Genomic DNA, 27,649 nt, shown 5'->3' on the forward strand with positions numbered 1-27,649 from the left:
GAATGAATGAAAGAGTGAGAAGTAATTGTTGTATCATAGACAAAAGGCCATTAAAAGACCCAAAGTCCAAAATGACAAATGCCAACGCATTGAACTCAATTTTGAAAATGGATAGATACGCAAAAGACTTGTGTTATTGGTGCCCTTTTACAAGCGTTTTTGAGTAAGAATTCTCAATTCTTTACTGTTAGAATATTTTTTTCTTTTTATATTTACACGGTAATATGATTCTTTTTGATAAATAAATAAACAATGTCATTGTTAATTATATTTTTTATACAAATTTTTGTACCAACTTTTCACTCTTAATTTATCAAGCCCCATATATGTAGAGCTAGCTAGAAGATTTAAATCTGAATCTCTATCTAACTTTATTTCTAAACATATATATTTAGTGATATATAAGATTTTTTCATTTTCTCTATTAATTGATTTGCAAATGTTAAGAGACACTCTAATACTTGCGGTTTCCGAGAACAAAAAATGGCTCCATGTTGATGTCTGGACAAAGTTGAGGAAATTCAGTAGCTTCTTTAAATTTACTTAGATGTCAGTTTTTAATTAGTTAATGTTTACATATTCATTCTCGCAAGTGAACAGAATTATAACAGGTAATATAATGATAAATAAAGTATTGTTCTTATGAGAATTAGTTTTTGATCTCTACTTTAACAATTATTAACTTTAATAAGCCACATACAATAAAACAATTATTCACTGTACATAGTTATTATTTTAATTAAAACTGAATGACTAATTAAAAATGTAAAATAACTCATTGGATTTTTAAATGCGAAAATCTAATGCACTAGGGTTCATAAATTCACCGTAGTTCTTTAATTGGTTCAATCTTCCAGTGATCAAGTTTTATAATTCTTGCTTTGAGTTGAAAATCGATAATCCTAAGTTAATCAAGAGTCTCTCTCGATGGTCAATCGAATCTATGTTTATATATGAGATTAATTATCTTTAATTAATTTATAAATATTCAAACATGCATTTATCCACAATGATTATCTAAATAAGATTTCACAAAGCATAATGGTATCTTTACCTATTATCGAATCTTATGTCATTTATTATCAAGTGCTAATTTATATTGAATCTCTCGAAAGTAATATAAATCACAAACACGTTCTAATGGTGGCCAAATATCAAAATAGAATTAGTGCATAACAAACGATATATCTGAAAGACAAGAATATAATAAAACCTGAATACTTTTAATTAAACCATCATTGAACTAGGTTTCATCAATCACCCTAGTTACAAGGTACTTAGCCTAACATAGTTTCAACCAATGAAAGGATAATAAAAACGGAGTTCATGATGTCAGAGAGAAGAAAGAATAAAAAAATACAATCAAAACTGAAGTTCTTCAAGAAAATCTCATTCTTCTTCCTCGACTTGACTTCTTCTCTTCCTCAAAAACTTTCCAAATGTAAGGGCCCACTCTCGAATATTCTCGCTAGCATAGGATATTCGAAAGGAGGTCATCACAGAGATGATATAGAACAAACCATAATAACAAACAACTCAATTCATCACTAGCAGCGAAAACTAATTTAAGGTTCAGTTACATTTCCAATATTTCATAAGTTTGGGGCTCAAAGGCCATACAAAATAATTAAGAGACTCTACTATTAACTAACCAAAATAAAAATCATTTCATCTCAAGCCTCACCAAAATACTATCCCTGGGCCTTAGTCCCACTAGACTCGCCCCCCAAAACAGCATTCCCTTTACCTGGAATGACAAGGAAGATCAAGTGAGCCACAAGACTCAGCAAATTCGAAAAACAATGAATAGCGAACAAGAATAAAAAATAGGATGATACCAAAAAGAGTAATCAAGAACTTGACAATTTCATACAAGATTCGTAATTTATGACCTTATCGGTTTCAATTTAAATGTATCATATCACCATATATTACTATGCAAATGTACATATAACATTAATTATCATATTCAAATCTCGTAGGCTCGCAAGCCATTAAACAACATATGTCAAAGTGCATCAAGAGAATAAAAACTCACATTCAGTATGGAGCCAACCTGCCGGGCTATGACCACCTTGTCCCGTGCCAAGTGCTCTAAGGTACCATTCCCTCCGTGCAAAATAATAAGTGCGTAAAATTTAATAACAATGGTATATATATTATATTTTGACATGCCATTTATGAAATCACGTAAGGTTACCAACCTTGATGTTATGCTCTCAAATGCATAAATAAGTATCCACATGGTTTAATACCACGTATTGATGACAAGTATATCTCCACAAAAAGTCTAAAATTTATGATTAGAGTTCCCATGCAACTAAAAGAACCACGTCAAGTACATTAGCTCTATTAATCTTTACACACAGTGGCATTTAATTTATTGGCCATATTCCAATGACTATTAAAAATGCAAGAAAAATTTTGGTATGAATTCTCATAAATTTGAGCATATTCAAAAATTATTTAATAGCTAATTAAATAATGCTCATGGCAATATATAATGGGTGCGTGGATGTTAAATACGTGTATACATATATATATATATATTATTTGGGTGCTCTTAAATTTATAGATAATAGCAACACACACACATATATATATATATATTTTAAGTGCCTTACGCTGGTTTTTAAATTTACAGAGAATAGAAAACCTACATATACATATATATATATATATTATTTAAGTGTTTTTAAACTTACAGAAAGTAACAACACACATATACATATATATATTTTAAGTGCCTTACGCTTTCAGTGAGTGTTGAACATGGTATTAAACATATACATACATATATATATATATTATTTGGGTGCTTATCTCCCTAGTGGGTGTGTATACGTTTATATATATTATTGATTTGGGTGCTTAATATGTGTGTATATATATATATATAAATAAATATTATTTATACCATTTGGGTGCCTTGGGCTTTCAATGGGTCTACATTCTTGGTTAGCATATAAGGTTGTTAAAACAAAACAGAGGCTTAAGAGAGAGAGAGAACTTCCAAGTGAGCAGTTGCACTGTCACACATATAAATGTATATGTATGAGTATATAACTGGGTGGGTCGACTGGGACATGGGCATTAGGATGGTTATATAATATATATATGTATATATATGCTTTAATGAGGCACGGATATATATATATATATATTAAGCGAGTGATCTGAATATGGCAAGGGAGAGATGAAGTCGAGTTTATATATATATATATATATACGATTTGAAATAAGCAGAGGGTATCCGAATAAACAACGAGAGTACACTACCCCGCTTACATATCTGTATATGAATATGTAATTGATGGATTGTCTGGGACAGAAACAGGGGGCGTGCGTACATGTATATACAAGGTCTGTTAGCATATATGTATATATATATATATGGATATACAAGTGGGTCACTCAACTGGTACAACAATGGAGGCTATTATATATATATAGATGTGTGTGTGTCTTGCTTGGAATAGGGGAAGAGCGCCTAGACTTGCTACGCATGTAAATATATTATATTGGATATACAAGTGGGTCACTCAACTGGTACAACAATGGAGGCTATTATATATATATATATAGATGTGTGTGTGTCTTGCTTGGAATAGGGGAAGAGCGCCTAGACTTGCTACGCATGTAAATATATTATATATATATATATATAAAATCATTACTTACCTTACACCATTCCAAAAGTAAACTTCGGAGTAAATCAAACCCCAGTTGGATACATCAAAGGGACTCATAGGGAATAGAGAAACAGAACAATGGTTGAAATATAGAAAAATAGAATAATGGTTGATTATATTTTACGTAATACATAAGGGGTGTATGGATAGAACTTGGGCTTGAGAATAAAATAGAAATATAGGAGAAACTTGCTTGATGAAAGGTGCAAAGCAACCAACAACAGAACATGCTGCCAATGAATGAAGAAGAAGAAAAAAAACAAAAGAAGAACATGGAGAAGAAGAAGGTTATGAAGCAGTTGGAGAAGAGGAACGAAAGCGATGGCCAATGGAACAGGAGACAGAATCAAGCATCAAATCATCCAAATGGAACAAAATCAGTGTACAAGGAGATCAGAGAATCAAAAGGGAGAGGGAGATAGAGCTACAGGCGCCTGCTACTTCAAGCAGACAACCTGCTACTTTCCATTTTTGTTTTGTTTTGCTTTGATTTTTTTTTTTTTACATAATAAAATTTAAATCCTATTATCTTTGGGCCTAAGCCCAAACCAGAATTCACCTAACCCACTTGATAGGCCCAAAAACTCATTAACTAATTTAATTGTGGCATATTCCATTATTTCTAAATTTCTTAAAAATTTAGATCCATAAACTTATTTTCCGATCACATGAATCATAAAATAAAATATCTAAAACTATTTATATGCTCTTAAAGAAATTTATCATTAAATATTAAAACACTTAGACCTACCTTTAAAATGCCATTACTAATGTTAAATATTAAAACATCTAGACCCACTTTAGGGTCGTTACACCAAATCTTCCAAGAATCATTCTTTATATAGTGCTTTTTAAGGTTATCAAAGTTATGCACCTTAAAAGAGTCTATCCCCACTTAATTTGGAATAAAACGGCCTTTTCGCGAAGCTTTTAGTCTTACCTCAGAATGCTTGTCGCGGCATGATTGTGAGCCACATCACACTTTTCCAACTACGACTTTACCACAGAATACTTTCTGCGATAAGGCTGTGAGCCACATAAAGTTTAAATAGCCACTACCCTATTACGTACATTATGCTTTGCGTGATAACATCGTGAGCCATGGAAAGGAATTCTTACCACGACCGTATCACCAATGCTTTGCGTGACAGTGCCGTGAGTCGTTTTTCCTTGATTTCCAACACTTCACCAATGACGTCCTCCTTCCGATGCTTTGTGACCTCATCAACCTCGACTCTGAGTGGACCTTTGATCTTGCCTTTAATGCCCAGTTTAGCTCCAAAAAAATGTGACAACATCATCATTTTTTACTTCAAATGTCTTCAACAGATGCTTCACACATACATAGGCAACTATTGAACAAATTAAAATAGAATATGTGCTAATTAATTAAATAAATACTAAGTTCATATATCAAAATAAGTGTAAAAAGACACTTATCAGTTAACATTTAAAAATTGCTAAATTATGAAGAAAGTGAGGTAAAAGAACACAAACCCTTTTCTCTTTATAAGCGGACGTGACCCTTTTCTTTGGAGACATTTTCCTCTTTATTCTTTTAAGATTTTAATATCTAAGGGAATACGTAAATGGGGTCAACTCAATTTTTTTTTTTTTTTCCTTTTTGGCAGTACTGCGGTTACAGAAGCTTTTTTTTTTTATTATTATTATTCCTTTAAGATTTAAAAGCCTAATTTTTAATTTATTTATATATATATGTTCAAAATTATTATATAATAATAATAATAATAATATTGAAGGAAGCTTCTTGCTTTCAGACTCCTTCGTTACTCTCGTTAAGGCCCCACACGATCAAAGTTTCTTTGACCCAAAATGGAATCAATGCCAATACAGCAGGTTTATGTGCGTGTAAATTAGTAAAGACGAGCTTAGAGTGTCCCCCTCCCCCCCCCCCCCCCCCCCGGGCGTAAAATTAAAGGCCTGTTTGCTTGACTATCCTCATAATTGTCGCCGAAAATCTCTACAAAATAAATGAATTAATGCAATAACATCGAATTAGATTTAATAAAAAATTAAGACAATATACAAAATATCGATAACAGCAACAAGAAGATGAACACAAAATAAAAACTTCATATTTAAATAACGTTCAAGGCTCAAATCTAAAGAGTCCGTTTACCACTTTGGTAATGCCAATGAATGGAAACCGCAAGCCACAACGAAGCCTTCAAACTGATAGCCCGAAAAGCCCCAACACCTCTCTGCCGAACACAAATGAAGCCTTCTCTCACCTAATCGATCAAAGCCACACAATAGGTTACCATAGAAGGTAGATTGGCCACAAAGACGGAGGGTAGAAAGCACAAAGCCAGGAGAAAAGTTTATCGAGACCATATGATCGAAACCCTTTAAATGGGGCATGCGCATCGTCAACAAATCGGCCAAGATCAATAAGGGAAAATGCGGCCTCTCAACATGGAAAGAGGCATCAGACTGAGATGGAAATGGAGTCATGGAAGATCAGTCACAAAAGGAAACCATGAAACAAGCAATTGGTCAAGCAAGGAAACGCGAGAGAGTGAGAAGGGGCTAGGGTTCAGCCAAGAAAGAAAATGCTAGGAGAATGGGCCGCACAAAGGGCCTTTTATATGTGGACTTATGGGCCAAGGGACAAGAGAGCTTTAAGGCTCAGAACAGTAGGCTTTTCTCACTTGAGCAAATAGACCAAAGGCCCATTTCTCCTTCAAAGTCGGAATAAGGCTTGTGGCCCGATTTCAAAAATGGATTGTCTAAAAGTGGTGATGGACTTGGGTTCTTCAATCCCCAACTGAAGCTTATAGAGATAAAATCCATCCCAAAAATCATCTTCCACTTGGGTCTCATTAATATGAAACACAAAACCCACAGTAATAACTCTTCTTTACAAAAGGCTGGAGTTAAATACACAACCAATTCCAGATCTTTAAGGAATTAAACATCTGCCTAGAATATGAATTTCGTGGCCCACTAAGAAAAATAACCAACAAGAACAACTTGAAATAATACAGAAATAATAACCAACAATAATAATAAAGGTATGACCTTGAATAACCGTATGGCATCGGCAACAGGTTCCAACTAAGTCAGAGGGACACTAGCCATTGGCAATGGATTCAAATGAACCATAGTTGATTTATATTTTATTTTTATTTTATGTTAAATTTAACTTAATTTAATAGATATTAAGAATATTTTTAACTTAATTTAATTTATGTTATTTTTTATTTAAGAAGTGTTTGTCCTGTTTTAGGAAATTTTAAAAGACCGATTCGAAGAAAAATAAAATTCATAGGGTGTCAAGACTAAATATCCATAATTCAAGAGATATACATATAATTAATTTACTTAATATTGTTAGTAACAAAAGGGTGTCATAGCTAATTTACTTAATGTAATTAGTAAACTAATTGAGAAAATTTTAAAGATTAATTTATTAAAATTTAAAATTCAAAAAATACTTAAATTGAAAACCCAAAATTCAAGAGACGTACATTTTAATTTAATTATCTTGGCCTCTGAAAGTGTCTTTTAAATTAAAATATATAATACAACTCAAAACAATTCCTAAATGCACAAATTAAATACTCCCTCGATGTTACATTAATAACATTTTTATATAAAATTTATTTAACTATGTAAACTGCATTTTTGTTTAATGTTTCAAGCATTAATAATTTAAAATGAAATATAGCTATTGGAATCAAAGTTTGTATTTTTTGTTGTAAATTATTTTTGTTGTCATTCAATAGAAGTACTTACATCCCTCTCCTTAGTGAAAGTCCTTTTCAAATCCCTAAAAGCTTAAGAGGCATCTCTCCATTACCGTGTTCGATCATCCTATAACTATGCCTTAAAAATTCAAATTTAGGTCTCCGCTGGCTGATTGTCTTAATTCTTTCGACTCATGACCAATTGCTTTGTGATAATTTATGAATATGTGAAACTCACTACAGGAGGGTACAAACTAAAAAATAAACTCTTGAGGCGTACGTTTTAAGCAATAATATTTGGTTGACAATTCAGGCATATGTAGCTAACTTGTTATAATTATTCTAATAATGATCGATCCACTCAGACAGGTAACCATTTGAGACAATGGTACATGGCAATAATAGCATTCATGTATTTCACATAACACTCTTTCATTGTAGACATTTTTTGAAGGTCCATCTAGTTAGAAAATACTTATAACTCAAATGTAGTTTGATTCATAGATAGTTGTCAATAAATAAAAGATGCTTAAGTATCTAGCATATATAGAATGAAAAAAAAAAAAAAACAAAATAGCACAAATGCCATTCTCTCTTTATGGTAACATGTAATTATAACTATTATTTTTTTTTTTTTAGATTACGCGCTATCACTCACGTCTCCGTTACTTGGCCCCACGATTCCAGCAAGAGAGGTAAATCAGGAGATCCAGCATGTAGGTTTTGACCTCTAACACAACCGCAAACGTGAGGGTAGCAAGCATTTTTCATTTTTAAGGTCGCTCCTTATCTATTGAACTATTTCCTGATCAGAGCTCGAACACGAGACCTGAGGGCCCAAAAAGCAACACCTCAACGAATTCTTCTTTTGCCAGTTAATCTACATTCTAGGGGCTATAAAGTCGGTGAATGTGTTGGAGATCACGCCTAAACATTATTGCCTTTCTAGAGCCCTTGAAAAATGTCTTTAGTTATATTTAATCCACGATCGATATTGCTTATGTTCAACCTATCTTGAGGTGACTTCATAGAACAAGCCACTCCAATCTTCATCATTGCACATGAGTATTGAATCAACAATGTCATGGCCATTCTGGCAAAGGTGTGGAGATTGAGACCTGCCTCAAATATCGACTCAGTTGGCCTCTTAGTTCGACATTACAAACTACAAAATAGGTCGAAGTACAATATATTTAATTTTAGCCTATGTTTTGATTCATGATAAAATTATTTTGCATTGAAGAATAATTTTCACAACAAAATGCATACACAAAAATATATATAAATATATAAATTGTTTTCTTTTATACAAAATTATGGAAAAACATAACTTATTTGATAAATATATTAAGAGTAATGCTATTCATCTAACATTTACTGTATAAAAATTATTTAACTATGTAAATTATATTTTTGTTTAATGTTTCAAGCATTAATAATTAAAAAATTAAATATAGCTAATGGAATCAAAGTTTGTATCTCTTGCTGTAATTTATTTTGTCGCTTGGTAAAAGTACTTGCCTTCCTCTCTTTAGTGGCGGTCCTTTTCAAACTGTCAAAAGCTCAAGAGGCATCTTTTCATCACCGTGTTCGATCATCCTGTAACTATGCCTTCACAATTCAAATCTAGGTCTCCAACATGGACAACCATGCTTGCAGCAAGAAGAATGTTGCCTAGCTTTAGGTCACAGTGAATAATTGGTATGTGGTAGTGGCGATGCAGATACTTTAGTGCAGAAGCCACATCAATGGCTACGTTTATTCCTTTTAGAAGATTAAGTCCCACGGTTTGATTGTCTTGGTTTGTTTTCTGTTTTTGGATTTGAATGCAACCACCCCTCCAAACTATCCCGGGGCATGAACTCGTAAACTATAGCTTTGACAAGGAATTCGGCTAGGAAAGGCGCTGGTAGAGGACAATCTTGATGGGGACAAATGCCAGCCATTGGATTTCTCCAGAGTGATCTATTACGATAGCAACGGAAAACAACTCGCCGAGTCTCCGGCGAGATTGCCTCGCGCTAGTCCGCTCCCAAGCTACCTTTACGCCGCAATGAACCACACTGAGTAGTTCTAGGGTCACCCTATCGGTGTCCTGTTCAAGTCACTCCTCGTTATCTAGTACGCTTAGGCTTATGAAATATTCTCATTTCTGGTTTCTATGGTGTCTTGGGTCACCATAGATTAGCATCGACAGGTAATTCAAGTTGTAATTCTGAGCCTAAAACTACGAGTTTGACTCTTTGAAGGTTACTGATGTACAAAAGTTGTTAAAATTTTCAGGAAAATTTGATATCAAAACTGTCCATAAATGCATAATAAAGTCAATACTCAATACACCCTTAACGTTAAATTAATAACATTTTGTGTAAAAAGTACTTAATAATATAAGCTACATTTTCTTAAAATGTGAACCCATTAAATTTATCTAGCATATGTTCTAAGAATTTTTAATTTTGAGTTTATAATATAGTATTGAAGGCGTGAAAAGAGACTTGGCAAGTCAATTTTGAATTCTATCAACTACAAGCCACAATATTGACTCTTTCTATTAAAATTAATTCTTGTGATTCTTATCATGATGGACTGCTAGCTATATGTACATCCTTAAGATTACAAGTTAAAAAGTTCTTAATTTCTCATTAATTAGTTTGATCTATACTTGAATCTTACCTCTGTAGTAATTTATATACTTTTGTATTTGTTGGAACTTATCTTGCACATCATATGAACTTGAATTAAACACGTAATCTTGTCATCATAATTTAATAATAATTATGAAATTATTATTAAATTATGAAGGTATTGTCATCATGAATCTTTTATGTTGAAAAAGTAGTTGTACTAAATTTTTATCAATATATTACATGGAAGTGAAATGAATATGTTAATTTTTTTTATATCACCCTTGAAATTGTCATTAGAATTAAGTAATTTGCCTGAATCTTATTTAATATACATATTTTATAATTTATTGTACATATTTAATAAATTTATTTAATACACTTCTAGAAGCTAACCTGGGTTTCTTTGAACCCCAATTGCACCAAATTCGTCTTTAACTCTAAGTAATCAAGTTGTTAAGTCATTATAATAATTTAGAATGTGTTGTCTTTTTTTTATTTTTAATTTTTAATTTTGAATTTTGAATTTATTTTGAATTTTTTATTTTTTATTTTGAATTTATTTTGAATTTTTTATTTTGATAGTTCGTTTTTAAAAAATTAAAAACTATATCTCAAAATAAAAAATAGAAAACACGTTCTGTTTAAAATTTTAAAAATAAATTTTTAATGACATTTTATTAAAAGAATTTATTTATTCAAAAAATTAAAATTATTTAATTTTAAATAAATAAATAAATTGACTTGGCAAAAAATAGGAAACATTAAAATAAAAATTAAAAATGTGAACTGATATTACATAATGTGATTATAAATGATAAGATTAAATCAAATAATTCAATAACAAGTGAGATCCAATTAGAAGCATTAATACAAATACCAAAAATAAACATAGTTCAAAAATTAAAATAATAAAATAAAATTACAGAGTCATGTACAAGTCTTTTGATACTCATTCCACATTTGTGTAGTAATTTGATTCCTGACTTGTCTCATTTAAATTGTTTGACTAGCTTCAAAATGTTTGACTTGATCTTGAAATTGTCATTAAATTAAGTAATTTGACCGAATCTTATTTAATATACATATTTTATAATTTATTGTATATATTTAATACACTTCTAGAAGCTAACCTGGGTTTCTTTGAACCCTAATTGCACCAAATTCAGTCTTTAACTCTAAGTAATCAAGTTGTTAAGTCATTATAATAATTTAGGATGTGTTGTGTTTGTTTTTTTATTTTTAATTTTTAATTTTAAATTCATTTTTAGTTTTTTATTTTAATAGTCCATTTTTAAAAATTAAAAATATATTTTCTTTGTCATTTTTAAAGCTATATCTCAAAATAAAAAAAAATAGAAAGCACTTTTTGTTTGAAATTTTAAAAATAAATTTTTAATGACATTTTATTAAAAGAATTTAATTATTCAAAAAAATTAAAACTATTTAATTTTGAATAAATAAATAAATTGACTTGGCAAAAAATAGAAAACATTAAAATAAAAATTAAAAACATGACCTGATATTACATAATATGATTATAAATGATAAGATTGCATCAAACAATTCAATAAAAAGTGAGATCCGATTACAAGCTTTAATACAAATATCAAAATAAATATAGTTTGAAAATTAAAATAATAAAATAAAATTACAGAGTTATGTATGAGTCCTTTGATACTTATTCCACATTTGTGTAGTAATTTGATCCCTGACTTGTTTCATTTGAGTTGTTTGATTAGTACCAAAATGTTTGGCTTCTCGATCTTGACTTGATTTCGGCATATCATCAAATACTGTATTATCTGATGAATATTGAGTGAATGACTTATCTAAAAAATTCTCATAACGAATAAACTACTTTTGTGGTTTTGCATTTTCTTTATAATTTTTATTTTTGTTTTCAAAAATATGTTTTTGAAAACATCAAAGTAAATGCATTTTTATTATTTTAAAAAATCAAAAATTAAAAATGGGCTGAAAAATGTCCAAGTACTCATTGAATTTTTATTATTTTAAGAATAAAACTCTCAAAGAGAAAATTCAAGGACTCATTCAATTAGCAAATTGGAGAGTTTATAAATGAAGATAAACTTGCCCTTTATTAATATATATATATATATAAAGAAACAACAAATATATTTATTACAAGCCTATTAGATATTATCTAAATCTAACATTAGGGCACACATCACTAATAATAACATGTAATAACTATTAATTTTTTTTTATCATTATAAGGATGGAAAATGTGTCGGAGGTGACGTTTAAGCATTATTGCCCTTTCGAAGCCCTTGAAAAATGTCCCTGGTTATATTCAACTCACGAACAACATTGCTTATGTCCAACCTGTCTTGGGGTGACTCCACAGAACATGCCACTCCAATCTTGATCATACGAATCAAGCAATCATTTTTGTAATTGTCATTTCTTGGGCAGGTGGTTGCCTTCTTCCTCATTTTGCTGGTCAAGGCAACCACTTCTTCTTCATCATTGCACAAGAGTTTTGGATCCACAATGTCCTTCACATGGTCGGGTATGGCCATCCTCGCAAAGGTGTGGAGATTGAGACCTGCCTCAAACATCGATTCAGTTGGCCTCTTACCTATCATCAACTCCAATAGCAAGATCCCAAAGCTATAGACATCCCCGTCTCTTGAGACCTCACTTCCAAGCCCATATTCTGTAAGTTTTCAAAATAAATCATCAACTATTGGGGCTCACTGTTTCAGCATTGATATGGATTTTGTCAAGAATCAATAGTAGAAAAATTCATTTTTCTGCACTATTTGGATGAGATCTATGTGTCATCCTTGGAAAAATAGTAATCAAATGAAATATAATCAATTGTAATGATTACCTGGAGCTGCATAGCCAATGGTTCCTCTCACGCCCACTGAACTGCTTTGATTTGGATTCATTTCTGATATTAACCTGGCCAACCCAAAATCTCCAACATGGGCAACCATGTCTGCATCAAGAAGAATGTTGCTTGGCTTTAAATCACAGTGAATAATTGGTGTGTGGCAGTGGTGATGCAGATACTCTAGTGCAGAAGCCACATGAATGGCTACATTTATTCTTTGTAGAAGAGTAAGTCCCACGACATGATTGTCTTGACAGTTTTCTGTTTTTGGATCTGGATGCAACCACCTCTCCAGACTCCCCCGGGGCATAAACTCGTAAACTATAGCTTTAAAGTCATTGCCATGAAAATCAACACTTGAACAAGAAGTCAAAATCTTGATTAGATTTCTGTGTCGGATTCTTCCCAAGGCTTTGCACTCAGCCATGAAGCTCCTGGACACCCCTTGACGTTGAAGGTTAAGCACTTTGACTGCTACAGTTGTTTCCCCAAGTATTGCTTTGTATACAGAGCCAGAATTGCCCATTCCAATCAAGTATGTGGAAGAGAAGCCTTCAGTCGCTTTGAGGAGGCTATCGTATGATATTCTATCGAATGCGTTCATCGACAATGAATTAAAAGTTAAATCTTTGTTTTTCTTCTTGGAGCAACAAAATACTATCGATGATACCACAATAACTACAATCACCACAGATGGGATAGAGAACAGCAGGATGATTTTAAGAGACGTTCGATATTTCTTCGATTGTTTCATGGTGCATGTTGGCAGGTCTAATTCAGGTACGCCTCCACAAAGTCTTGGATTCCCCAAGATTGATATCACAGTTGCATTTAAGAAAACTCCTTCGATTGGAACTTCACCCTCAAAATCGTTGAAAGATAAATTCAGATTATTGAAAGATAATTTTGCCAGGTACTTTGGGATTTGGCCAGACAAGTTGTTTCGAGAAAGATCCAAATTTGAAAGACCTCTAAGGGATTGGAACGACAAAGGTACAGATCCTTTAAAGGAGTTTCCTTGTAGCATAAGGGCCACAAGACTATTGCAACTACCAAGCGTGGTTGGAAGCTCATCTGACAAGTCATTTTGAGATACATCCAGCTCTGCCAAAATTTTCAGATTGCCAACTTCTAAGGGTAGGTGCCCAGAGAAATGGTTCCCTGCTAAGTTGAGTGAAATTGAAAGAGTTGAAATGCCAAAGAGTTCTCTGGGAATGGCTCCTGTCAGATTATTGAAAGAAAGATTTAGCCATAACAATCGTTGGCAGTTTCCGAGGGTCACAGGAACTTTTCCTTGCAATATATTGTTATCCAAGTAAAAATTGGTCAAGGATGAGAGGTTTCCTATTGTATTAGGAACATCGCCTTCTAGCCAGTTGGAATCAAGATACAGTTCCAGTAGGTTTTGAAGATTGCCAATACTGGAGGGAATTCTGCCCTTGAGTTCATTCTTAGCCAGGCCTAGCAGAGTTAGTCCCACTAGATGGCTTATTTCGGAAGGGATCTCTCCATATATATGGTTTTGATGAAAGGCTATGATAGACATTGTGGCTGAGAGGTTCCCAATGCTCTTTGGCAAGGATCCTTTTAGTTGGTTGACTGCAACACCCAATGCTTGCAAATTTGTACAGTTCACCAAAGATGGAATAAAATTCATTTCGTCAGGTTCACCAGTTCCCAAATTATTGTTAGCTAAGTTTAAAAAATTGAGGCGAGGCAGGAGTCTAAAATCAATTGATATTTTCCCACTAAAATGGTTACCACTCAGTTCAAGATGTTCCATATTTGAAAAGTTGGGCAGTGATACAGGTAAGGGTCCTGTGAGATGGTTATGACTGAGCCCTAGATGTTGAAGCTGGGGAAACATAGAACCAAGTTCGGATGGAATGTTGCCGGAGAGTTGGTTTTCTATTAGGTTGAGTACAGTCAAGGATGAAAGGTTGTAGATAGATAACGGTATCTTACCAGAGAGTTTATTGATACCCAGTGCAAGGAAATTTAAATTTTGGAGCTGGCCTAAGGCCTCTGGGATGGATCCTGTGAAAGCATTGTCATCCGCACTTATAACCTCAAGAGATGTAAAATTTCCAATGAAAGAGGGGATGTCTCCGCTAAAATTGTTTGCTCCCACTGTAAGACGAATGAGCTTTGACAATGAACTAAGCTCTGTTGGTAGTTTACCGACCAACTTGTTCGCAGCAATTCGAAAATACCAAAGATTGGAGCAGTGAGATAAGTTGGCTGGGATTTCACCCGTCAGTGAATTTTTATACAAGGATAGTTCCTGCAGTCTAAATAGATTGCCAACTTGTGGTGGGATTTCGCCTTGAAAAGTGTTGTTATTGAGTCTCAAGACTCGAAGGAAGCTCAAGTTTCCTATGTAAGGAGATATGAATCCTACTAACCTTCTCGCCTGCAGGTCCAAGATGGTGACTCTTTGGTGTCGCTTGCCACACGTAACCCCTTGCCAGTTGCAGAAGTGGATAGAATCACTCCATGAATGCATAGCTCCTTTTGGGTCGTGAACAATCTTGGACTTGAAAGCCAGCAGTGCCAGATAATCTGTCTCGTTACCACTCCAAGTAGCAGCGGTCGGGAAAAGAATTCTAAATTGCAACAAAATTGGTACAACCAAGACAAATATAGTTTGAAGGTAAAGCATATGGCAACGCATTGGATTCATTTTTGAAAATAGATAGATATGCCAAATACTTGCATTATTGGTGTCCTTTTTATAAGCGTTTTTGAGTTGGGGTTCTGCCGTGCTCTATGGTATTGATATGTCCAGTTGACAAAGCAAGAGAAAGGCTTTTTATTTATTTTATACAGTTCACTGCCGTGCTCAGCTCAACGGGACTTTGCTCGTCTTTCCTTAATTTTTAGGTGAGAATTTAATTTCTGCGTCATAGTCACAGAAATTTTTGTGGTGAGTGGTGACATCTTCCGTCACTTCCCGGATGCTTGGACCCATAAATAATTTGAAGAATACAGTAATTACTGTTCCAATAACTCTTTATTAAAATAATATTATTCTATATTAAAAACTCCAATTTCTTAACCAAAGAACGGAATTGATCCACCTCCCTGTGAGGCACGCGTCTAGCAACATAGCAGGACTGAGCAAAAGAAGTCTAAAGTCTAAATTGAATATATTATCCGCAGGCTGGTGCTTTACTCACATCACATCCATTTTCATTGCGTTTCCATGTGAAAACCCACTTTAACAATAATTAATACCGCATGAAATGTGAATATTTTAAATTATAAATTATAAATATTTAAGATGATCATCATTGTGTAGCTCTCAATTCTTGTACCCTCAATTATATCAAGAGAGATAAATCGTAAACGTAAGATTTTGTTTCACTACGCAGGACAATGATCAAATTCACTACCCATTGAACTAACACTAACATATCGCTTGCTCGATTTATATCCCAGAGACAAATTTTAAATACTTCATCTATATAATTCGACGTTACAAGCTAGAAAATGTGTTGAAGTATATATAAGATATTTAAACTTTGAACCATTTTAGCCTATGTTTTGATTTATGATAAAATATTTTACATTGAAGAATAATTTTTATATGAAAATACACACAAAAAAAATATATAATTTTTTCTTTTATGCAAAATTAAGAAAAAACAAAATTGAGTATATATAATTTTCATCTTCATCATTTTTTAAGACCATGAATCGGCTGGAGTTAAGGTTACAAATGACTTGAGCTATTCACGAGTGATCGGTGTTCGACTCGATAAAAACTTATTCGAATTCTTTTTTAAGATAAACGAATCGAGTTCAAACCTATATTTGAAACTGAATTTGTAAATGAGCATAACTTTAGCTTAGTAAAGATTGGCTCATTAAAGTTTCCAAATATATTCGATTAAAGGCTTATGAATACTAATAGACTCGATCAAAAATTCGTAAACATCATTGATTGGAAGTTCATAAATATCGTAAACATTGTTTATAAATATATTAATATATTATTTAACATAATATTATCAAACTCTAAATTAATATAATAATATAATTAAATATGTTTAAAATTATTATATAGATATAATAATGATATATATAGTTATGTTAAATAATATATCTAATATATTATACATATATATTATTATATCTAATTGTGAACTTTTAATTGGGCATGTTCAAAAGCCTCTAATCGAGTCAGCTTACAAGCTAACGAGCCAAACTTTACTGAGTTCAAACTCAATTCGTTTATAAATCGAGTTATAAAATTAAGTTCAAATTTGGCTCGTTTACCTTAACGAATCAACTTGAATGAGTTTTTATCGAATCGAACATTGAGCGAAGCCCGAACGGCTCGGCTCATTTGTAACCCTACTCTCGATAATATATATATATATATATACATAATATTTATTGAAGGAAGCTTTGACAAAAGAGAAAAAGGAAGGGTTCCTTGTGGAAGCTTGTAATCCTTTTTCTTCTTCTTCTTCTTCTTCTTCTTTGTTTGATGAAAACAGTAGCAAGTAGGTCTCCAGAAATAATAGCGAGCAGGTGGCCGGCGTTGTATCGGCAAGTAGAGCAACAACATCCAATGAAGCTTATAGTAGGCATCCAACGAAGCAACGCCGACAACTTTTTTTATGACTACGTCTGTAAGTGTTCTCGATCGGCAGACGTCTTTAACGACAGAACTCCTAATCTCTCCAGGTTAATTATTATAGTTTTTCTCATTGCCCGAGCCTAGGCGCTCAAGCTCTTTGACCAGCTGAGCTTTAAGGCTCAAGTCGAACTTGACCTCAAGCTCGAGTGGTTCCTAACCCACAAGTTGTAACACCCTGCCTTTCTAGGGCATTAAATTATATGATAGGATTTTTTTTTTTTCATACATCAAACATGAATCATAATAAAATCCTCAACACATCCTTTTAAGATTAACACTCCCAAACATAGCGAATGGATGATATACTTAAACATAAGCAGAAATAAGATTAGAACCTTTAAGGAACCTCGAAAAACATAACATACATAGGTTCATACACATCGTTTACCCAACATATCATTGCCCTTCCGGCCACTTGCCTTGCCTGAAACGTAGAATATTTCAGGGACATAGTCCAATATTAGAAGATGAAATCTTCTAAGATATGGTTAAAATAATCATGAATGAATGAATGATGCATGAACATGTATGAACAGATACTCTAGTGTAACTTCCCTAACTCATCAGCCCCACACGGAACCTTAAACAGAATCACGACATTTTTCAAGATAATCTTAACGTTGTTTCATCAATTGCCCTTGAAAAATTACGGCTACACTATCAGGGTGACATCCCAATCCCTTGCATGAGTATCAATATGCCAATAATATCGTGTCATACGAATATCTGACTTTCCATGCAATAGTATATGAACAAATATAACAAGATGATCATAACTTTCGTAAATATCATGCATAGTATAAGTAATCATGTCATATATAGGTTATTGGGAAAAAATCACTCACCTTTCCCAAAGTTCGAAATACCTCAAAAAGTGTACACCTACCTCAATTTTTGTGTCAAACCTCAAAATTCGCACCAACTACTTCATCTCGAGTCCCAAAGCACCCTATTAAATATATTTATTTAAATAATTATTAAAACTTATTTTTCATAATTTTCTTACATTTTTCTCTATTTTTCTCTAATTTTTTCTCTAGCATTCCAAAATAAATACCTACATTAACATTTTTTCAAATATTTTTACACAGAAATTCCTAAAATAATTTTCTAAGAATTTAAAAAAAAATCAAAAAAATACCAAGGCCCCACGCACCTTGCGTGAAAGAGAGAGAGACTAGCATGTGAAGTTTACGCGCCGATCATCTTCGGTGTTGGTACACCAAGGTATTTAGAAAGGAATATCTTACTAGAAAAAGGTGGCATTTCATAAAGAAATGCCACGTGACGACTGCGGAAAGGAGGACTCTTTGAAAGAAATAAAATGCCGCCTTTTGAAAAGAAATAAAATACTGTTTCGGAAAGAAATAAGGTAGCCTTCCATAAAGAATGGGAAAATTTCACATTGTTTTGGAAAGAAAAGGGAAATTACACATTCTTTCAGAAAGAAAATACATAGTGCTCTGGAAAGTATCGAGAGATTGCACATTGCTTCGGAAAGGAATTAATAGCTCTCTCGAGAAGAAATTATCTCAAGAAGAAATCAGTCTTTCGAGGAGGAAACTCTGGCATTGAGAAGCATGCCAAAAGTCTTTCATCCTCTTTTTACTATTTTGTTTATAGGGAATAATGTCACATTTTTTTTTGGACAATTTTATCCCTAAAACCATGAATATTTACATTATAAGCGTTAGTAATTATTTTCTTACTATTTTTTCATGATTTATCTTTAAAAAAAGTACTCCACTTGAAATTACTCATTAAAAATACATCCACTTAGATTTATTTATTAGAAATACACCTATTTAAATTTATTAATTAAAAACACCTCCAAATAAATACTAGGAAAATTTATCACACAACAATAGCCCCCACTCTCTACTTTGACTCTTAAGAAACAATTTCCATCTAGTTAGTAACAAAGACCCAAGCATAAGCGGCCACCCCATCAAATATTCTTTTAAATAAGTGTACATGGAATGTGAATATTTTAAATTATAAATTTCAAATAACAACATTTAAAACTTTTCCATCCATATAGTCGACTGAGAGCGTATTGGCCGGGGCGGGGCAAGGCACAGGTTGAGAATAGTAAATACGCTCCTCCTCACTCGGACCCTGATTGGAAAATTATTGGCGATTCTCTAAATTTGACTCAATATTGGTTAAAACAACTTTTTTAATGCTGCCCAACCAAGACACGGCTGTGATCACAGGTTATAGTAAAAAAACTGTTAGAATTTTTTTTCCTTTTTATATTTACTGGCTAATATGATTTTTTGATAAATAAATAAATAATGTCGACATTGCTAATTATATTTACTATACAAATTTTTGTATCACCTTTTCACTCTTAATTTATCAAGTCCTGTGTAAAACTAGCTAGAAGATTTAAATCGATCTGAATCTTTATCTGACTCTAATTCTTAGCATGTTTAGGAAATTGATTTTTCATCTTCTCTATCAATTGCTCTACAAATGTTAAGAGGCCATTCCAATACTAGTGCTTTTTGAAAAAAAAGAAAAAGAAAAAGAAAAGAAAGAGTGGCTCGTTTGAGAATTTGTTAGATTCTTTAAATTCACTTATATGTTAGTATTTAATTAGTTAACATATAAAAATTGTTAAATTATGAAAAGAGTGAAATAAAAAAAGTAGAACACAGGCCCGCTCTCTTTACATGTGACCCCTTCTCTTTTGGAACATTTTCCTACTCTTCTTTTTTTTTTTTTTTTTTTTGAAGATTTTAAGACCTAAGGAGTAAATGGGGTCCACTCATATTTTTTCTTCTTTTTCCTACCATTATAAAATAAAACCAACCAATTGTTATATCTACTTAGGTTCCAACTAAGTTAGAGGGACACTAACCATTGCCAATGGATCAAATGAACCATAGTTGATTTATATTTTATATTAAATTTAATCTCCTTTATTATTATTGTGTCATAGATAAAAAGTTCATTAAAAGACTAAAAAAATCTGAAAGTCCAAAATAATTTTTTGGACTAAAAGGCATAAATTTCATTATCTGCCGGGGGATCTCATGCAACACGCAAACTAGATAATTTCAACATATAAAAATTTAAGATAAATGTCATCTATAAGAGATAAATATCATTCATAAAAATTCTAATCATAATGAGTTCCAAAATATAAGAATTCTAATTCTAATAAGATTAGGAAATGTTAAAATAGACATTATTTGTGAGAATCCTAATCCTAAACTATTTAGGATTACTTTGTACTCCTCTACAAATAAGCAAACACTCATTCTTGAAAAAATATGTCTCTAATATTGGTTTTAATACGAGATTCATCATTTTTAGTGTATGATTTAAACATTAGAGTATTTGCACGAGGACCTCTTCGCACCTTCTGACTATTTTCTTTCTTATTTGCTCAAACGATGACATTTCCAGTCAAATGAATTTATTATTGTGTTTTAGCACTAACAATTGGCGCTATTTGTGAAAAAAGTTCAAAAAGCCTAAAGATACTAAAATAGTTCTTACATTATCTCAAGTTGCAAGTAACAAACACGATGAAAAAGATCCTAATGTGACAACTCTCTTAATACTAACATGCTAAAATTTTGGGGTCCACGAGAATAATGTACACTAATGTACACTATCACTTTTTTGGTTCGAGCCTGACTATCCCACACACTCAAATTAGGGGGCCACCGATATGATTTTAAAATGACAGGTCCAAGGAAAACATGTTCAAATTGTAAATTACAAAGCCTTATTATTTAAAACCTAATATCGAAGCATGAAATATGCAATAATGATTTAGGGCTCATTATCCAAAAATCTAGTATAAAAAACACAAAAAATGTGAGAATGATCTAGAATTAGAAATGCAAAAATGTGAGAATGATTTAGAATCAAAAACACAAAAAGCGTGAGAATGATCCAGAATTAGAAACTCAAAAATCGTGAGAATTAATGATTTGGAATTAGAAATGAAAAAAGTGTGAGAATGATCTAGAATTAGAAATGCAAAAAATGTGAGAATTATCCAAAATCAAATACTCAAAAAATGTGAGAATGATCTAGCATCATAAATAAGGGCAGATCATGACACACTCTACTCTTTCTTCTAAGAAACTCGAATAAAAGAGTGAGAAATAATTATTGTATCATAGATAAAAAGCCGTTAAAAGACCCAAAGTCCAAAATGACAAATGGCAACGCATCGAACACATTTTTTAAAATGGATAGATTTGCAAAAGACTTGTGTTATTGGTGCCCTTTTACAAGGGTTTTTTATTAAGAATTCTGAATTCTTAACTGTTAGAATATTTTTTTCTTTTTATATATACATGCTAATATGATTCTTTTTGATAAATAAATAAACAATGTCATTGTTAATTATATTTTTTATAGAAATTTTTGTACTAAATTTTCGCTCTTAACTTATCAAGCCCCATATATGTAGAGCTAGCTAGCTAGAAGATTTAAATCTGAATCTCTATCTAACTTTATTTCAACATATATATATATATATATATATATTTAGTGATATATAAGATTTTTTCATTTTCTCTATTAATTGATTTGCAAATGTTTAAGAGGCCACTCTAATACTTGTGGTTTCCGAGAACAAAAAGTGGCTCCATCTTGATGTCTGAACAAAGTTGAGGAAAGTCAATAGCTCCTTTAAATTTACTTAGATGTCAGTATTTAATTAGTTAACATATAAAAATTGCTAAATTATGAAGAAAGTGAGGTAAAAGAAGTAAAACACAAACCCTTCTCTCTTTATAAGTGGACGCGACCCTTTTCCTTGGAGAGATTTTCCTCTTCATTCTTTTAAGATTTTAAATATCTAAGAGAGTACGTAAATGGGGTCAACTCATCTTTTTTTTTATTATTATTATTTTTTTCTTCTTTTTGGCACTACTGCGGTTACACAAGCATCTCCACTCTTGTGCCATCTTCAGTAACTTCCCGGATGCGTGAACCCATAAATAATTTGAAGAATACACGCCAAGTATTGTTCCAATAACTTTTTATCCTCCGCAGGCTAGTGCTTTACTCACATCACATCCATTTTCATTGCCTTTCTCTGTGCAAGCCCACTTTAACAATAATATTAGACTAATAGTGCATATATTAAAACTTTGAATCATTTAAATAGTTATCGGACAAAATATTTGTAAGAAAGTGAGATAAAAGAAGTAGAACACAAACCCATCTCTCTCTACATGTGAACGTGGCCCTTTTCTTCTGGGACATTTTTCGCTTCATTCTTTTAAGATTCTTCAGTCACTTCCCGGATGCTTGGACCCATAAATAATTTGAAGAATACACTAAGTATTGTTCCAATAACTCTTTATTAAAATAATATTATTTTATCGAAAAACTCCAATAGCCGAAGTCTAAAGCCCACTTTAACAATAACTGCATGAAATGTGAATAATTGCCTTTCTCTGTGCAAGCACACTTTAACAATAATTGTGCCTTAAACCTGAATATTTTAAATTATCAATTTTAAATATCAACATTTAAAATTTCTTCATCCATACAAACTTAGTTCAACGTTACGAACTATAAAGTGGGTCGAAGTAGAAGATATTTAAACTTTGAATTATTTTTGCTTATGTTTTGATTCATGATAAATATTTTGTATTGAAGAATAATTTTTATATCAAAATATATACACACAAATATATACATAATTTTTCTTCTTTTATACAAAATTTAGGAAAAGCATAACTCAGAACTGAGTATATATAATTTTCCTCTTCATCATTCTTTAGGATCATGAATTCACTTGTGCTAAGGTAACAAATAAACTAATTCGTTTACAAGTGACTCAGTATTTTGATCAACAAATTAAAGTTCATTCTAATTTGTTTGTTAAATTAAACGAGTTAAATTTGAGTCTAAATTTAGAACTCAATTTATAAACGAATTGAACTTTAACGTAGTAAAGTTATGGTCATCAAATTTTTCGAACATATTCAATTAAGAACTTGTGAATATTAATTTTAGGATCGATTAAAAGTTCATAAGCATTCTCGATTAGAAGTTCACAAATAGTTTATGAACAATCTCATTTATAAATATATTAATATATTATTTAACATAATATTATTAAATTTTAAATTATTATAATAATATAATTAAATTAAATAGGTTTAAAATTATTATATATATTAATTTAATCATTTAAAAGCCTATTTTTCATGTATTATATATATATATGCTTAAAATTATTATATATATATATATATAATAATATTGAAGGTAGCTTCTTGCTTTCACACAGCTTTGTTACTCACGTTAGGGCCCACACGATCAAAGTTTATTTGACCCAAAATGGAATCAAATGCCAATACAGTATGTTTATGTTCGTGTAAATGCTATCTTTTTGACCGGCAAAGTAAAAATGAGCTTAAAGTGAAATGAATATGTCAATTTTTTTTATATCACCCTTGAAATTGTCATTAGAATTAAGTAATTTGATCGAATCTTATTTAATATACATAATTTATAATTTATTATGCGTATTTAATAAATTTATTTAATACACTTTTAGAAGCTAACCTGGGTTTCTTTGAACCCCAATTAGAGGTGTCAAAATGGCCGCCCGGCCCAGCCCGTGACGGGCCGGGCTTTGGCCCAGCTCCCATTGGGGGGCCGGGCTGGGCCAAAGAAATTGGGCCCACGGCCCGGCCCATGGCCCGTTGGGCCCTTATGGGTCGGGCCCATGAGGCCCTTATGGGCCAGTAAGGCTCTTACTCATTTTTTTTTAATTTTGTTATTTTTTAGTAATTATTGATATTGGATATTAAAAAATTTAATTTCGCAATATATATAAATAATAACCATCAATTAATTTATTTAAAATTTTTAAGTTAAATTTTTTATATATTTAAATTATAAATAAACATTCTCCTTTTTATATGTACATTATTTTTCATATCAATTCACAAGAAAAATTATAAGGCATATAAAATTTTGAAATATAAAATAATGAAATAATATTTAAAACTTAAGAATTAAGATAGAAAATATTTTAAAAAGAAACAAATTAATTTTTATATATGTATTATTTTGATATGTATATATTAGATGTATTATTTTTAAAAAAATTATTTAAAAAAAAGAAAAAAAAAAGGCTTGGCCCACCGGGCCCGGCCCGCTAGGCCCAGTGGGCTAAGGGCCCGGCCCGGCCTTCTAGCCCACGGGCTGGCCCAGCCCCTTTGTAGGGGGACCGTGGGCCGGGCCGGGCCCTATCAATGACAAAAGGGCCCTAGCCCGGCCCTTTTAGTAAAAGGGCCGGCCCGGCCCGTTTAAAAAGCACGCAGGCCGGACCGGCCCGGCCCTTTTGACACCTATAACCCCAATTGCACCAAATTCAGTCTTTAAATCTAAGTAATAAAGTTGTTAAGTCATTATAATAATTTAAATTGTTAAGTCATTATAATAATTTAGGTTGTGTTTTCTTTACTTTTTACTTTTTAGTTTTTACTTTTTAATTTTGAATTTTGAATTTTGAGTTTTGAGTTTTGAATCTTTTTCAGTTTTCTGTTATCAAAAAATAAAAAATGTATTTTTTATTATTTTTAAAAATTATTTTTCAAAATAGAAAATTAGAAAATAGGTCCTGTTAAAATTTTAAAAATAAATTTTTAATGATATTTTATAAAATGAATTTAATTATTTAAAAAATTAAAACTATTTAATTTTGAATAAATAAATAAAAGACTTGACAAAAAAGTAAGAATCATTAAAATAAGAATTAAAGACTTGAACTAATATTATATAATGTGATTATAAATGATAAGAATGTATTAAAAAATTCAATAGCAAATAGGATCCGATTACAAGCTTTAATACAAATACCAGAAATAAACATAGTTTGAAAATTAAAACAATAAAATAAAATTACAGAATCATGTATGAGTCCTTTAATACTCATTTCACATTTGTGTAGTAATTTGATCATTGACTTGTCTCATTTGAATTGTTTTACAAGCATCAAAATGTTTGACTTCCTGATCTTGATTTACTCCAGCATATCATCAAATATCATATTATCTCATGAATATTCAGTGAATAACTTATTTAAAAAGTTCTCCCGACTAATAAACTAGTTTTGTTGTTTTAGATTTTCTTTATAATTTTTATTTTTATTTTTGAAAATATGTTTTTCAAAATTTTAAAATAAATATATTTTTATTATTTTAAAAAATTAAAAATGGGCTGAAAATAAGAAAGAGAATACAACCTTATTTTTGATCTAAAGTTAGATTTAGACCGAATTGATACTGATTTTTTAATTTTTTTATTCAAATTAGGATTGAATCAAAATTTTAAGACACTTAACCACTTTATAATTAAATAATGAATGCAGTGTCATTGTCTTTGTGATAACAAAAATCTTGGGGTTTGTGTAGTTGGGTGGATTGAATGGTTCTAACTTCTAATTCCATGCCAAGAAGAAGAAGAAGAAGAAGAAGAAGAAGAGATAATATTCTATTCTAAGAAGAAGAAGAAGAAGAAGAAGAAGAGATAATATTCTATTCTACTCTATTCTGGCAAACCATACATTGAACACTATAGGTGGAATCCTTTAGCTCCCTAATCAATGTCAAACTAACAAGAAGTATAAGCCTAAGGCATACAGAACGACTTTCCATCATATAAGCCTAAGGCATATGGTGACTTCCATGTACGTTTGCATTTGCAATGATTCGATGATGGGTGATCCTTAAATTATCTTTCCTTTTTGTGATGAGATAATTATAAAGTGACGCCTATTTATTTATTAAGGGAGTCATTTGTCTCTTTTCTTTTTCATTTCATTAAATAAATTGTCTATTTTTTAAATATTTCTCTACTTGATTTAAGAATCTCAAAAAAATTATTATTAATTCATTTGAGATTTATAGAAAACAAATCTTATTAAAGATTATACTCATCTCTTGGGAGCCGGACTATATAAGCACCATAGTTTTTAAAAAATAGACAAACATACACTATTAAATTTACTCATCATTATTCTGTTACTGGTTCTCTTAATACTACATACTGACTTGTTCTTTAAAATTCATTTTGAAATATAAAAACTCTGTTTATACAATAGTTTAGCAAAATCAGAAGATGAATTGAATTAACCCAAGTTTGAGACGAAAAATTCAACATTCAATCTTGGAGCCATGAATTAAATATCAAGAGTCATGTTTAGATTATTTGAAGTTTAAATTTATTATTAATATGCCCTACAAATAACAAACAATCTGAATATGGATTGAATTTAAACGGGGAATTTAGGTCATATTTATAAATGGGTACTTGAGTTAAATGCATACTTAAATGAGGCAAAATCAATAATGAAAGAAGAGCAAAGAAGCCAAATCAAAGCAAAGAAGTAGAAAATAAACAAAATAATCATGTTACAATCATGAAAAATGAACAAACATACAACAAAAGGATTACAGGTTTTAAAAGACTTCTTTATACACTACATTTGTCATTAAATTCATTGGTCGCCTATCTTTATCACAAATCAGTATCCTCAGTCCATCGCACGTTGTGACTCTTAACACAACAACATGCAATTGTCCATGACTAAATACTGGTCTTTTCAAATACAATCCCACATGAGATAGTGACTATCCTTGACTTTTGTTTATTGTCATTGCATATGATACAATTAGATGGTACTGCCTCCTATAAATTTTAAAGGTAATCTAGGGTCAAAAGGGGTCAACATCATTCTAGGTATGAGAACAGTATGTCCAGCATTACTTCCAACAAGAATTTTGGCTCAAGTACATGTTTTCCAAGTCTTGTAATGACCAATCTAGTTCCGTTGCACAAACCAACTAAATGATCTATGTTCCTCGATAACATGATAGGAGTGGCAACTTTCAACTTCAATTCATGTTTTGGCACACCAAAACACCTAATCCCATTTAAAAACTCAAGCGTGTAGAGATCTTGTAACAAATATACATTTACATCTGATCTGCATGTAGAATCAGAACTCAAATAAAGTATTCACTTCAGTTGAAATAAGCGACATCATGTATTCATTTACGAATTCGACAACATTCAACGTCAGTGCTAAGATAGCCATTCCTTGCAGATATGAT

General features: G+C 31.6%; 1 protein-coding gene across 1 annotated transcript; it reads right to left on the bottom strand.

Annotated features, from left to right (window-relative positions):
• Positions 1-12,180: 12,180 nt before the first annotated feature.
• On the bottom strand, positions 12,181-15,574 carry LOC127794149 (putative receptor-like protein kinase At3g47110). Its single transcript, XM_052325065.1, has 2 exons — positions 12,887-15,574; positions 12,181-12,709 (listed from the first exon to the last, which is right to left on the bottom strand). The coding sequence occupies exons 1-2, from the start codon at positions 15,564-15,566 to the stop codon at positions 12,294-12,296; spliced, it is 3,096 nt and encodes a 1,031-aa protein (XP_052181025.1). The 5' UTR covers positions 15,567-15,574; the 3' UTR covers positions 12,181-12,293.
• Positions 15,575-27,649: the final 12,075 nt, after the last annotated feature.

The sequence above is a fragment of the Diospyros lotus genome, chromosome 2, assembly GCF_014633365.1.
Source record: "Diospyros lotus cultivar Yz01 chromosome 2, ASM1463336v1, whole genome shotgun sequence".
Classification (NCBI taxonomy): Eukaryota; Viridiplantae; Streptophyta; class Magnoliopsida; order Ericales; family Ebenaceae; genus Diospyros; species Diospyros lotus.